Source organism: Cebus imitator, unplaced genomic scaffold (assembly GCF_001604975.1).
Source record: "Cebus imitator isolate Cc_AM_T3 unplaced genomic scaffold, Cebus_imitator-1.0 Scaffold103, whole genome shotgun sequence".
NCBI classification, from domain to species: Eukaryota; Metazoa; Chordata; class Mammalia; order Primates; family Cebidae; genus Cebus; species Cebus imitator.
The window spans coordinates 5,536,509-5,551,843 of record NW_016107418.1 but is presented as its reverse complement, the minus strand read 5'-3'; the positions used below and the strand labels follow the sequence as shown (position 1 = coordinate 5,551,843).

At 40.1% G+C, this 15,335-nt stretch overlaps 1 protein-coding gene across 1 annotated transcript in view; it reads left to right on the top strand.

The window, feature by feature from the left end:
• The window catches only part of ATP8A2 (ATPase phospholipid transporting 8A2), a 654,052-nt gene that overhangs the window by 190,973 nt on the left and 447,744 nt on the right, over window positions 1-15,335 (top strand). Inside the window, exons 19-23 of the mRNA XM_017537537.2 lie at window positions 2,274-2,323; window positions 4,500-4,569; window positions 6,243-6,327; window positions 7,272-7,411; window positions 9,299-9,437. Coding sequence (XP_017393026.1) covers window positions 2,274-2,323; window positions 4,500-4,569; window positions 6,243-6,327; window positions 7,272-7,411; window positions 9,299-9,437 — 484 coding nt within the window. The remainder of the gene's footprint in view (window positions 1-2,273; window positions 2,324-4,499; window positions 4,570-6,242; window positions 6,328-7,271; window positions 7,412-9,298; window positions 9,438-15,335) is intronic.

Sequence of the window (15,335 nt, the reverse complement as noted above, 5' to 3'; positions counted from 1 at the left end):
GATTTTCTTCTGACTTTCCTTACCTATAGGCCAAAGGGAGAAATTTAGTGATAGGAAAATAACTGTATCAAGAAGAAGATCAAATATGGACCCTTCAAATGGGCAACAGGGGAAAATGACGGTTAGGACTGGTGAGGCAGTGGTGTTTTTCATGATGACCAGTTAGAAGGGCTGTTTTATTATTGTCTGGATTGATGATGAGGGTCTGAGGCTAGTCCCTGCCATACCTTGCCTTTCCCTATTCCTCTATTTGGGAAAGACTCAGGGATTATAGTTTTTGGGTTTGTGGATGCATCCTCAAATCCGTAGACATTTAATGCATTTTAAATTCGCTTCCAAATGGTGTAATAACTGCCTTGGTAGTACTGTAGTAAGTTTCTTCTTTTGGTTATATGTAAAACCTATAAAATATCATATCTTGTACAAAGTGCCCATTTATTGGCATCTTCAGTTTCTTACGGAGTGCAGACATGAGATCATGTTTACTTTTACCGGGCTTATTTTAGTCAACAGAGGGAATTTAGCTTAGGGAAATGTACCATCATTAAAAGTGGAATGAAGTACTGATTGACTATAGAATTCCCTTACAGAAGTGTTTTAAAAATGCGGCCTTTCCCCTCTTTCAGTTTGAGGAGACTTTTAATCTTAACTGTAGGATTTTCAGTTGCGTGGGTGCTGCTGCGTGTCTCTGTATTGCAAAAATGGAGGTTGGGGGTGGGGGACTTACATCATAGGTGGGAGAAAGAGGAGAACAGGAGCTTCTATTTCACTCACAACGCCAGATAAATAAGGATCCTAGAGAGCTTATTGGTGTTGTCTTCCTGGTATTACATGTTGGATTGACACCCCTTTGTTACCTCATTAAAGTTTTAAGGTCATATTTCTGGGGGTCACAAAAGACTACCTGATTAGTTAGGACTTGTACATAACAATAATAAAAAGAATCCTATTCAACCATTCATCAAACCACCAATTCTCAAATTAAGAAAGCAAAAACCTACTGCATTATTATTACCAAGTCAGGAAAAAAATTCTCACATTCCCACGTATTTACATGAAGTGTCCTCACCAATAGTCGTAGCAGCTACATCCATGGGCTGTATGTGGTGTGGTTGATACAATGGTGGTGCAGAAGGGAGGTGGCTCCTGGGAGTGGCAGCCCTGGTGCCGGGCGGTGGTAGTAGCACTGGGTGCCTTTTGAACGGGGATATGATAGAAAGTCGGGACAGGCTGAGGAGAAAGGAAACGCGGGACTCATGGATCCAGAGAGGCGAACAAAGATTGATGAAGGCTGGCGGAAGTGGATCATTAGCTGTTTTGTAGGACACAAAGAGAAGGAGTGGGGAGTTGTGGTGTGAAGATGATGGTTCCGTCGTCTATTTGGTAATTTGAATGTATTACTTCATTGATTACTTCTCTCAGCCCTGAGAGATGAGTGCTTTTGCTATGCATAAGAAAGTCACAGACTTAAAGACAGAAACTGGATTCAAACTCACATGTATTCAATGCCAAAGGCCACGTTCTTTCCACTGTGAAGTGTTGGGGAAATGGAAAGATTAGATTGAAAATTTCAAAATATCATACACACCATCTGGAATTTTTAGATGGGAAAAAACTGTGACTTATGACATTCTAATGTAAAAGAATGCAAAGTAAAAGAGCATTTGATTGATTGCTCTGAGACCAGGTGCAGATTCACCATCTCTTACCTGCAAATTCAAACCCAAATGCCTTTGAATTCCAAAAGATTTTTCCCAAGTTTGGTGAATAGTTATTTGGCAGCAAAAACTAATCAGAACCAATGTGAGACCGTTTATGATCTTTATGAATCCCACTTCTTGTGATACGCATACATTTTGCTGTAGAAAGTGGATGTGTTGTGTAATAGTGTGTTACCCTGCTGGGGACATTATGGTAGATAGTCTAGAATATGCGTATATATTTATAAAATTTTTAAAATCCTGAATTCAGAAGCATAACTGGGCCCAAGGTTTTTGACAAACCTGTACAACTGGTGTCCTTTATCTCCATCTCTTGGAAGTGGCTACACCAGTCAACTGTTAGGACAGCCATTAGCACCAAAGAAACATGAGAAACTTCTACCAGAAGAGGGAGCTCTTACCCCACCAGACTTGTGAGAAAACAGCACATGTTGCAAGGTGTTGGAAGGTGGGAAGAGAGAGCTGGCATAGGTCTGTTTATGCTTGGGAGACAATTCCTCTGAGATTTTAACGCTTTGCACCTCAGGTAAGAGCCTATTTTTCTTCCTTTAGATGGGACAGGAACAAACATTCGGAATCCTAAATGTCCTGGAATTTTCTAGGTATGTTTCTCTTCGTACATTTGAAATAAAATACTTATATTTGTTTACCAACTTCATCAGAGTGTTTACATGACTGTATGCTATGATTCAATATAGTTCTTAAGCATTAAATATAATAAATGTATCTCCATAAACTCTCTTCTCCTTGGAATTTGTGACTGTCATTAAAGAAAGTGAAGTAGATTATTTTTCTTTGTTTTATTCAAGAGAAATGCTCTAGTTCTACTTCCTTCTTTTTCTTTAGATTTCCAGAGCCTGATGTTCTTGCATCAGCAGCTGCAGACATGTCTGAATAGCTTGGAGCATGTGATGAGGGCATTATTTTCATTGGCATTTCCCAAGTCCCATGAGGTCATTCCTCTTGCTCCATTGGAGCACTCCTCTGGAGATCTGGGAAACTGACAAATGATGACAGATGAGATCAGTCCATTCCATTAGAGGCTGGGTCCACGTAGGGCAGTTTTCCTGGACTTCCCCAGTATAATTTTAAAAAGTAAGACCTAGGAATATTTGTTGGACATCTTGTACACATAGGGCATTCATAATTTGTTATAAGGAAACATATCTCAAATTTTGTTTCTTTGCCCCTTTTTAACGTGGAATTGTCAGTGCTAAAGCAAAGTTCTGTTGCTATCTCAAAAGCATCTTTACCTGTTATTAAAATTAGGTGGATTTTTAAATAACCTTTGTTAAATGATTCACAAATTGTTTGCTCTGTCTGCTTTGTAAGCTATTTTTAATAAAGATTAGTTTTTTAAAAATCTTTGTGTAGGAAATACTTTCCAGCCCTAGTATTTAGTTTTAGGATCACAGGCTTAGACTTGGAACAACGGGGAGGGGAGGAGGGGATGGCTGATGACGGAGGTGGCTCATGTAGGAAGTGGTCACAGTGTCCCTGCCGTGGAGGTGAGTGATGTGCTAGGCATCTCTCCAGACCGTTTTGTGCCCCATCTTTTGTTGGAAACTGCAGTGCCCTGTGACTGCATTAACTGGGACCACAGTTATTAGACAGACAAGGAGGAGGAGTACAGGGAGTTAGATAAAAACAAGTGAAAATGGATAGAGACATAAGGATTATTAAAATGTATATATATATGTATATACATATGGGAGAATAAGAAAGAACAGAAAGATTATTTGTGGTTATAGTGATGATTCTGTCTCTTTTTCATGGATTCATCTTTTTCCCCAATGCCACTTAATCTTGATAATGCTCCCTTGAAGCAGTTGCTTTACACATTGAAAAACTGAAACATGGGTTTCAAGAACTGTGAGGCGTGCCCACAGTTGAGATAGTTGAGAGCAAATGCAAATCCAGGTCAGCTAGAGCGCTCTGGGTTAGGATGTGGGAATTTATCCAGAGCTGAAGAGAGGCTCTCCCCAACTCTTAGGGGCTTACAGTCCATTGGAAATCGCTGCACTGAAAGGCCATAGGCATGGGTGATCTAGGGCCCTCTGTAGTTACAGTGTGCTTCAGGGGGATAAAAAAATGTAGGCAAAGGAGGATCAGAATGTGCAAAAGAGGAGAATGGTGAGTCTCGTGTATGCTGGAAGCCTGATGGTGGTGCATGGGAGGTTTGGTGGGAGATGAGGTGAGGCTGCGCCGGTAGATGGAGAACAGGAAGAAGAATTCATAGGCAGTGGAGACTCACTGAGGGCTCGGTGGGTGCAGAGGAAAGACGTGTGAGGAAGTTGTGGTGAGGGCGAGAGAGAATTCCTTGGTGCCGAATTGGGAGTGTTCTGTGGATTTGTGATTTCTTTCTACTCCGGTTAAAAGATGACACAGGGAGGAGCTTTCGAGTTAAGTGAGTCTATACCGAGTCTCCCACTTTGCTACCTGCTGGGCAGGCTTACTTGATAGCTTAGACTGTAGAGTCAGCAGTCAATCAGATGTGCACTGTCAGTGCTGGAATTCTCCTGTTCTGTTTTTCCTCCTGTAAATAGCGGTGCTAGTTCTTTTTCATGGCAGGGAAAGAAACAGGCTAATGTTCAGATGATGTAAATAAAAAGAGTAGGAGATACAGTCAGGTCCTACTTTGGGGAAAAGGGTAGGGAAAGATAGAGCTTGGCCATTTTTAGGAGCCCCAGATCACCTTTTGTTTTGATTGGTGTTCAGCCGTAGGACATGCATCCTGAAAACAGGCCAGTGCTAACTTTTTTTTTCTCACTCTCCCAGTGACAGAAAAAGAATGTCTGTCATTGTTCGAACTCCTTCAGGACAACTTCGACTGTACTGCAAAGGCGCTGTAAGTATCGGAGAAGCACTGTGCATATAGCAGAGTTCTTGGCAGCCTTTCTCATTTGCGACTTTTCCTAGCTGCTTTCCTCATCATTCCCTTATTATTTGCCCAGAAGATGAAAGGCTCTTTCAGGTAGGCTGCAAAGTTGACTTAATAGTAAAAGCCCACTGAAGATAATGGTGGTTCAGGGCAGTGTGACAAAGATGGCTGGTATGAAGCTTACTTTTAGCCAATAGATGGTTTCAGAAATAGTGACTCCAAGTGTCATGCAAAATCCTTGTAATGTGAATTCTTATTCGAGTTTTACCAGCATTGTGTGTTGACTTTGAGAAGATAAAGTAATTTGTGTTGACCTGTGATCATCTGAAGTACTCTGATATATAGTAGTTCTCTAGCACCTCTTCTTCTCAACTGTGTGGGTTTTTTCCTGCATCACAGAGAGCTGTGTTGTAGGTACAAATGCAATGTCCATGTGTAGCTGCATTATCATTGCCCCTTTTAGTCAGTTTCCTAGGTCAGGCTTTTTGTCCTGTCTACTTCTGGTAACCAAATCTAAATGGTTTATCACAAAGGAAAAGTGTTATTGCTTATGAATCTTACTTATAAAACTATATCCTGTTAAATTGTAGTCTTATGTATTGAGGAAAAGAATTATTAAGCTTATTTTATTTCACTCTGTCAAGAATACAGAGCTCTCCTAGGATGAGTTATTGGTTGACAGTATTTCTATCTTTACTAGTTGTATCAAGAAGGATGGTTTTATTTGAGTACATGATGACTAGAGCTTTAAAAATGAAGGAATGCATGGGAATTCTAAAGGCATTATAATTGGACTTACTAAAGAATTTCATGTTTATAGTAAAATGACTTGAATTAAGCTCATCTAGGTTTTGTTCTCATGTGGTATATTTTTAAAACTTTTTGTTTATTCATTTGCCATTGTATTCCAAGTAACACATCCAGCACAAAACTGTCAGTGTGAGGTGGTAGAGAGAGGGGAGCTGTCTTTATAGAAGAGGTGCATATGAAAAGGCTGCAAAGGTGTATTTTGTTTTTATAGGATTCAATTCTCTCCAAAAGCCAAACTCAGTTTAAGAAAATTTTTGTAGTAGCCTAAAACTATGCAATTTGTAACATATTTGACGGATTATCTGTGGAATCTGGTCCCCCAACCATGCTTGTCAATCATGGAAACAGTCATAGGCAGATGAGCTGTGCACCTGTGTGTTTCTTGGCAGAACTGGGTTTAGTGCCCAGTGGGCTGTGCCCTCTGTGCTAAGGTGCTCCTCCCGTGTTGGGAAGCAAGATTGTACCTGAATAACTTAAGATGTGCATTTTACTCTTTCCCCTTTTGCACAAAGGCTTGATAAACTTTGGTGGAGTTTTGCAAATTTTGGTGACTATAGGCACCCATGTGTCCCAGTGATTCTTCTGTACTTCTGGTTCTCCAGGATATTTTTGTTTGGCTTTTAAGACATAGATTTTGGTTTTCTTGGACACATTCATACCCAATTTGTTTTCCAAAGCTCATGCCTGAGCCCAGCCAAATGCTAAGTTCCTGCTTCCCCACTCAGGTATTCTCATGAGTGTTGGATAAACAGAAACAAAGCCATGCTTAGCATGCTGGCTGGAAGGTTTACTGAAGGGTTTGCCAGTCATAACATTTCCCTTTTTTATAGGATAATGTAATTTTTGAGAGACTTTCAAAAGACTCAAAATACATGGAGGAAACATTATGCCATCTGGAATACTTTGCCACAGAAGGTAAGTGGAATTTGGAAATGCTGTTTTTGACCATTAGAGCTGTACTTTCAGGCATGTTGTCTTGCTTACTTTAAGGCATGTTGTCATACTTTCAGAATATTGTCAAGCATTCTTCTAGTGCCTGCTGTGTCCCCTCCTGTGCCCATGGCAGTGACGAGATGCGTAGCCAAATCCAAACTCAGTTACCTGTAGATGCCTCTGTCACTCATCAGCAGTGGTGCAGAGGGAGAGGCAGGCCAACGCACAACGTGTAGAATCACCTTTAGTTACTAGTCCTTGTCTCAGAAAACTCGTGGTTATTTTCCTGGCCCTCTCTTGGTGTCCTTATATCACTGGCTTATCCATGACTTAAGGAAATGATAATTCATGGAATCCATAGTGAGCAGGAAAGGAGTTCCCTGGAAGGCTGTAAACAACACTGATGTCACGTGTTCCTGCTAGCAAGTGCCATGATAGCTGGAGCTCAAGTGCTGACTGCTGCTTTCTGGCCTTGGTGTGTTCCCCTGGCTCTGCGTGCATGCATATGTGAGCACATGCACATGCATGTGCATGGGTGTGGCTGCCTGGAAGCCTGGATCTTTCATGGGTTAGCACATGGGGCCATTTCTGGCTGTTTTGAAACACACTTCCCACCTTCTCTGCCTGCTGAAACCTGTGTACTACACACAGATCATGCCCAGCTCCTGAACCTCTCTGCCACGGAGAGTTCACTCTTCTGACTTCTCATGCACACTCTCAAACTTACAGAAGAGGTAGTTTATATTAGAATACAGGAGAGTTGTTTTTAAATTTCCCTTGGTAGATGTGGGAGTGTTGAATTAGAGGGAACTAAAGCAGAGCGTCTCTTCAATTTTTTTAGCCTGCTGATGGAAAAGGGAGCACAGGCTGTCCCCTGGGAGGTCACATGTTCTGCCTGCCTCCATTCACCAGTGGCTGTCTTGCAGGCTTGCGGACTCTCTGTGTGGCTTATGCTGACCTCTCTGAGAATGAGTATGAGGAGTGGCTGAAAGTGTATCAGGAAGCCAGCACCATATTGAAGGACAGAGCTCAACGGTTGGAAGAGTGTTACGAGATCATTGAGAAGGTAACCACATGCAATACAGTCTTTACAGCTCCATGGAGGACTTAACCACCTATTTCACAAAGTCTTTGAACAGGAATCCTTTAACTATATAGGGATGGTCTCCTTTCTTGTGTCTTAATGAACCATTAGCTCTGAATCATTTTCTTTGCTTTAAGAAGCACTTAATTTTCATGGTTTCTCTGAAAGGTTAGCCACCCTTAGCTAAGCATTAATGATAGCTTAAGAAATATCAGGTCAAAAACAGCATTAGTGACTCTCTGGATTTGCGTACGATTAGGCTTAATGAGATTAGCTCACCCTGTTGAGTTACATGAGCAATACTCCATCAGAATGCTGTGGAGGCTGGTTAGATGTTGTTTGCGCTAAGCATTCTCACACTAACTTATTCTAATAGTACCTAAGCTTTGCCATTGCTACTCACATTGCCTACTTTGATTTTCTTGTTCTTTTCAGTTTATCCTAAGACATTAGCTCGCTTTCAGTTTATTGGTTCCTTCAAGTCTGGGAGCTGGGTTTCAGCTTTTTCTGTTTCATGTTGGCAGCCATAGAGTCATCCAATTTCCAGTTTCTATAACTTTTTTTTTTAATATAGAGACCAGGTTTCTCTCTGTTACCCAGAACCCATGCTAGAATGCAGTGGTGCAGTCATAGCTCACTGCAGCCTCAAACTCCTGGGTTCAAGCTAACTTCCCACTTTAGCCTTCTGAGTAGCTGGGACTACAGGCTCATGCTACCATGTCTGGCTAAGTTTCATACTTTTTTTTTTAATAGAGATGGGGTCTTGCTATGTTGCCCAGGCTGGTCTCAAATGCCTGAGCTCAAGCAGTCCCCATGCCTTGGCCTCCCAAATCCCAAAGGGCTGGAATTACAGGTGTGAGCCACCATGTCTGGCCTGGTCTCCATAACTTTGAAACCATCACCTATTTACTTTTTTCATTCCTTTGTTAGTTTCAAAAGATTCTCCTCTGGTTTTTTATACTCAGTTTTTTGTTTAAGTTTTATATTCAGTTATTTATATTGAGTCATTTTAATGTACTGAATTAAAATAAACTGAACAAAACTGAATTCAGGTGTTTCTTTGCCCTGTTTTACTGGAAATAGCCACAATTATTTTTGGAATTAGAAAAAGGTGATGCAATATGTGACATGGTGCCATGCCTATGGTGGATGCTCAAGAGATAGTTGGATCTTCCCACAGTCTGTGACCAAGCAGAGACGCTATGTCCTGGAGAGGCTTGGGATGTGGTGGGTACATGGAGCAGGCTCTTTGTGCATTCTCTGGAATCTGCCAGACCAGCAGGTACAGCATGGGCAACTGGAGGGAACCACACATCCACATCCATCCTCAGCATGAGCTGATCTGCCCTGGGCCTTGAAGAGGACCCAAAGGGGCAACATTTTATAGCTACCCTCAATCTTAAGATACTTGGATGTTTTTTTTCTCTCACTGTTAAATCCTTGCAACCACAGGTCTCTTACTCGTGTTCTGCCAGGTAAGCGTATCATCTAGAATGAGTTCTCCCCCTTCGTTAGCTGTGATATAATGTGCTACTCATTAGTGGACTGAGAGGGAGGGCTCAGGTACTGTCAGCGTCCTCAGGATAACCTGCCCATCTGCTCTGCTGCCAGGCAGTTTTTATTCTAACAAGCCTCTGTATCAAGAAATCAGTGATAAGTACTGGGCTGCCTGTGTGTGTAGAGTGAGTCCACCATTGCAAGGCATTTGGAAATGCCACCCATCTAGATGCCATCTGCAGACACAGGAATAAAATAGAGGAAATAGAACAACTGTCTCAGAACAGTTTGATTGCCTTTCTTTGTCAGAATTTGTTAGTGCTATTCTTAAGTCTGTGCCGGTCTTTAACTGAAGATATGTTTTCAATCTAGAATTTACTGCTACTTGGAGCCACAGCCATAGAAGATCGCCTTCAAGCAGGAGTTCCGGAAACCATCGCAACTCTGTTGAAGGCAGAGATAAAAATATGGGTGTTGACAGGAGACAAACAGGAAACTGCAATTAATATAGGTAATGATTTTTGAAAGTAATTTCCTGATGCTGGCTTTTGTATTTGTTTTTCAAGTATCTTGGAAATGTGTCTAAATGTTTCTCAAATTCATTGACAGGTGATATTTTATAGGACTTTTCATTCACAAGTCTAAGAAAAACTGATCTAAATTAAATAAAGATGCCCTTATGCCTGTTATGAACATTAAAACTACCTTAGTTCCTGGAAAAGAATTAAACACACTTACATAGGGTGTAGAATTCAGGATTTGACAACTTTGATTTTCTTGTTGTTTTCTCTACAAAATTTTAGTCTGAGACTAAGAGAGCTTGTTTTCACTAGCTTTAAGTATGCATTATTATATTATAACCATTTTAATGGTTTTACTCATTAATGGACTTTTCTAAGAGCCTTGCATCTTTCTCTTCCCAGTGTGGTTGACAATCTTCTTGCTTACAGAGCATTATAGAGATGAAAACTGAAGAATTTAAGTCAGGATAACTCTGCCGTTCTTAAAGGAGCATATTTTAAGTTTGAAAAGGAGCTGAAGCTACTCACATTTTAAAAATCTAATCTTGATTATTTGAAGTATTTAAACATTACCTGGAACTTTGGTCACTATTGTGGTGTAACAAGGCCCGGTGCATATGTGGTGAAATGAACACATAAGGACTGCATAACTTACAATATCTTGCGAGAAATAGACTCTATTTCTAGATCTGTTTCTATGTCTGTGCTCTGTGTTTTAGAAAGAAACCTACTAGAGCCTCTGTATTTAAGTGACTGTAGTCCTTATCAGAATAATGTTCTTGGAATATTTTCACCAAAATCCAATGATGCCCCTTTCCTGAAAACCTAATCTTTGAATCAGTTTCGTGTCTCTTATAACCTCAGTTGTGAATAATACCCGCCTTCTTGGGTAAGGCTGATAAAAAAAAATAGATAAAAGCCATGGAATCATTTCTTGTCAGGGATATAGCTGATTAAATGAAAGTTGGGCTCCCAAACAAACTGAAGTGAAGCCCATAAGAGAGTGATGTGGGGTTCTAAACAGTCCCTGAAGTATCAGCCATGGACTTTGTCCCTGGATTTGTGCTGGCTGTCACAGATGCATGGTTTTGGGGAAGAGTATTTGCTTTTGATATACTATATTTCTATATAAGCCTGTAGATTGGCCCCTTACGTATTATTTTTTCATGTATGTTTAGCCTAAAACACCTGCTATGGGTCTGTGGCCCCTGTTGTTTACAGAGGGCGTGCTAAGTTGATTGCTACTCTGAAATATTTACCTAAAATTTTGGTGGTATGCCTTCCACCCGCTTAGAGCAATGTGAAAAAAGAGTGGGCAACCCCTCAAGTTAAAATCGAGCCGTAAAGTGGTAACTTTTCTTAGTTTTCCAGATCTTGAGTGTTCCTGCTGGACTAATAACCTATGCATGTCGCTGGCCCTAGACTAAATTACCTTCAGTGTGTTCTTAGCTGTGCCCTGGCTTGAAAAGGGCCACAGGCCCCTCTCACCACCTCTCCTCCACACCGCCCAGCCCCTGGGAAGACACACGGCCCTTTTTTTGCATGTTCATTTTGTTATACTTGAGCGTATCTAGCCAAGTTTGGGATAAACACAAGAGAAAGCAAAGCGCTGAAAATCAACCCAGAAAACACAAATAGATTGTTACTTGAAAAGGAAAGCTTTACTTGTATGTGATGAGGCTGCTGTGAGCCTTGTGAGATAATTGATACCTGTCCAAACAATTTTAAAAAAGTAACAATCGTATTGTTTTGTATGTTTTTCTCAGAGGGTATAGTAACGTGTAGTACCAGCCAGAACCACTCACCTCATTTTCTGTCACTTGATCTTTCTTAACAAATACTCCCCAAGACCACTGGAAGATGATGCTTTATAAGCTGATGACTTTTTGTCAAAGTCTTGTATTTGTCCTGGAGGCTTTCTCTATTCACGGTTTATCTAGTGGATCAGTCAGATTCAAACGTATATTGGGTGTTATTAGGTAAGCTTCGAACAGCTAGAGAATTGATTTCTTGGAGAGAGCTATGTCTGAATTGTTTATGTACTTCGTCTTTGGAAATCAAGTTTGTAGCCCTGGGTGATGCAGAGAATTTAAATGTCATTTTATGATTTAAGGTATCTATTGAGCCTACAAATGATGCAGAAGGCTCAGGAAAGCATGTATGTCCAGACATTTTATTAGACTTATCAGCGTCAGACCACAGGTGGCGGCTGTCAGCAGTATGAGGTCATGCTCCAGTTACAGGGTGTGTTTTTAAGCCTGTTTTCTAGTCATATAGCCCTCATACCCCTGGTAGTATTAATTATTATTGACCTGTCTCTCATAATACTTCACATTTTCATGCAGCTTGTGTGGGTTTTAAAGTATCCAGAAGATATTTGGGAAGATCAAATATCTAGCAGTTCTCCTTCCAGATGAAAAAAGGGAAACAGAGCAGGTTAATGGAGTATCTGGCAAGTGCCAGGCACCATACTAGGAGTGTTTTCTGAAACCTCTTTTTTTTTTTTTTTTTTTAAATCTTTACGTATGAACAGTCCTTTTTCTTTTAACTATACTTTAAGTTCGGGGATACATGTGCAGAATGTACAGATTTGTTACACAGGTATACACGTGCCATGGTGGTTTGCTGCACCCATCACCCCATCATCTACATTAGGTATTTCTCCTAATGCTATCCCTCCCCTAGCCCCCCACCCCCAAAAGGCCCTGGTGTGTGATGTTCCCCTCCCTGTGTCCATGTGTTCTCATTGGTCAACTCCCATTTATGAGTGAGAACATGTGGTGTTTGGTTTTCTGTTCTTGTGTTGGTTTGCAGAGAATGATGAGCTTCATCCATGTCCCTGCAAAGAACATGAATTCATCCTTTTTATGGCTGCATAGTATTCCATGGTGTATACATGCCACATTTTCTTTAGCCAGTGTATCATTGATGGGCATTTGGGTTGGTTCCAAGTCTTTGCTATTGTGAACAGTGCTGCAATAAACATACGTGTGTATGTGTCTTTATAATAGAATGAATTATAATCCTTTGGGTATATATCCAGTAATGGGATTGCTGGGTCAAATGGTATTTCTAGTTATAGATCCTTGAGGAATTGCCACACTGTCTTCCACAATGGCTGAACTAATTTACATTCCCACCAACTGTGTAAAAGTATTACTATTTCTCCACATCCTCTCAGCATCTGTCTCCTGACTTTTTAATGATTGCCATTCTAACTGGTGTGAGATAGTATCTTCTTGTGGTTTTTATTTGCATTTCTCTAATGATCAGTGATGTTGAGCTTTTTTTTTTCATAGGTTTGTTGGCTGCATAAATGTCTCCTTTATGAAAAGTCTTATAGCTCGGGGAGGAAATTCTACATTTCCCAAGGCTATATGCAACTTAATGACCAAACTGGTACTAGGTCTCAGGGCTCTTGACTTCTGGTGTGGGGCTTATTTAGAGGGATTCATATAGCTTTTGCAAAGAATGTTTTCTTAAACCTGATTTAGAAGACCACAGAGAATGGTACTATAGTTCATCCATTCTAAGGTGCACATTGTTTTTACATTTTAATGTCTCCGAAATGGGGGCGTCTTACGGTTATTGACTCTTATGCTTTTAATTGGCAGCATTATCTTAGTGGTATGTACCATAAGAGTTTGTCTTTAGATTTGGTGACATTAATTATGTTTGGTGTTTGGGGGTTTTGACTCTTTTTAGAGTTTGGTTTTTTAATATATATGTCTTATAGTTTGAGAATTTATTTTTAAACTTTAACTTTTTGTTCATACCTTGGAAAAAAATACATTTAGTCAAATCAAGTTCCAGGACATATGTGTCTCCTGTGAGCCAGTGAATTTCATGTTGATTGACAATCATCTTGCATATAGGTTTTAGTAGTTTCAAATTGGCATGTTGCCGGAATCCTGCAATGCTATGCTTGAATTTATGCTAACTAGCTCTGTTTTGAGGAGTTGGTGATTTTCTCTTTTAGCTTAAAAATTTGGCATCAGCTGGTCTAAAGTGAAATTTCAGATGTTGCCCTTGTGAATCTCGTAGTGGTCATTTCCTTATTACCACTGGATAAAACATCTGTTAAATAGTTATGCAATAGATGTGGAGTTTTTAGAGTACATAATTTTGTTTTTTAAATGGATGTCGGATGAGTGAGAACAAAATCCTAGTGTGTATTCCATTTTAAAGTAATTAAGTTGGAATTAGCTTTCATCTTAAACCATTTCTGAATTAGAATTCCAAGTCTCCCCCACCCTCCCTGCATTTTCTTACACATCATTTGATACTTTTAAACCATTTCTTATGGTCTAAGAGGTTTATTTTTTTAAATTTTAATAAATTTTATTGTGTATATTTAAGGTAAACAACATAATGTTATGAGATACATATAGATTACCTTTGAAGTTGAATTTTAGGATATGTCACTTGCCCCTCCTATATAATTGCCTGTACATTTTCTTGTTCGTTGAAAGGAAGGCACATTGTTATTCTCAGCTGAACCCAGGCTTACTGCTGTTTTTCACAGAAGTTTCAGTTCTGTATTTCTTGATTACCTGCAGCTAACATTGTTGCCAGGTGCCCCACTATAAGCTTGGCTTATAGTGGAACTTACATTGGGGAACTTACATTTCACACTTGGGGGATGAGTTAATTATGAGACAAATCAGAGAATGAAATATATAAGGAAGTACCAATTGTGCAGTGTAGATATTAATCATGACTGGCTTTTGTAATAGTTACTAGCAAATGTTATCTGTTATGTGACAGATACTGTGCTAAGTCCTTTACATATGTTTTATATTTAATTTCCTTGGAGAATTTAAAAGGCATTTTCCCCCTTTAAAGATAAAACTGAGGCACAGGGAGATGAAGTAACTTAGCCTAGATCACACAGATGTGAGAAAGCTGAAAATCTGAGCACTTAACTGCAACACACAATATTCATTTCTCAGAAGGAACGATGTGAGTTGTTGTAAAGGACCAGAGAAGTCTTCCTGGGTGAGACAAGTTTAAAACTTGAGCCTTCAGAATTTGTTTAAAACAAAAATGACTGAGCATAGAATGGGTCAGGATGAGGTGAGGCTGAGGCAGCACGTTCTTCCGTGTGGTGAGGGTTCCCAAGAAGGGCCTGAAGAGTCTTGAGGGAGAGGCGTCCAGGTGTGTGGTCCATGGACAAAGGCCTCAGCTCTCCCTGGTTCTCTGGATAATGAAGGGCACTTGACGGGCTCTCTTTGATTCCACGTGGAATAGCCTAAAACACACTCTTTTGTCATGCATTCTTGTTGTCTGCCAGTGTTTTTCATACATGCGAACACTGACTGACCAGATTCTCTGTAAAGCTATCGAGGACCAGTAATGTGCTTACTGCTGGTTGGTACCATGTTGAATCCAGTGATGGGTCGCTTGGTGGATGTGATCTCAGGATACAGGGTTTGTAAAGATACATTGTTCCTGACTTCTTCAAAAGGGTCTTCAGAGAAGTGTGGATTTGGTATCAAAACCAGTGTTCTCCTTTTTTAAGGAGGAAACTGGTTGAGAGAGCTGAGAGATTTGGTTTGGTAATGCTTTTTAGTATGAAGCATTATCTTATTGTGTTAAAATCAAGTCCTGCCGTAAGTACCATAGACTCTGTAATATTTTGGTTTCTTCGAATGTTGATTATACTCAGGTAGTAGAAAGACTAAATCCTTTTGGAGTATATTGTTAATTTCAGCTGTAGTAAAAAATGAAATCCCAGAGGTTCTCCTCTCAGTCATTTTATGGCCGTCTTGTTAGATTGCGAGATTAAAGAAGTAGACCTCAATTTACAAGTGTGGATTGACATTCTATACCTGGCTCTTCTCCAAGAGTTGATCTCATTTTATCCAAAAACATTAGAAATCAAGCAC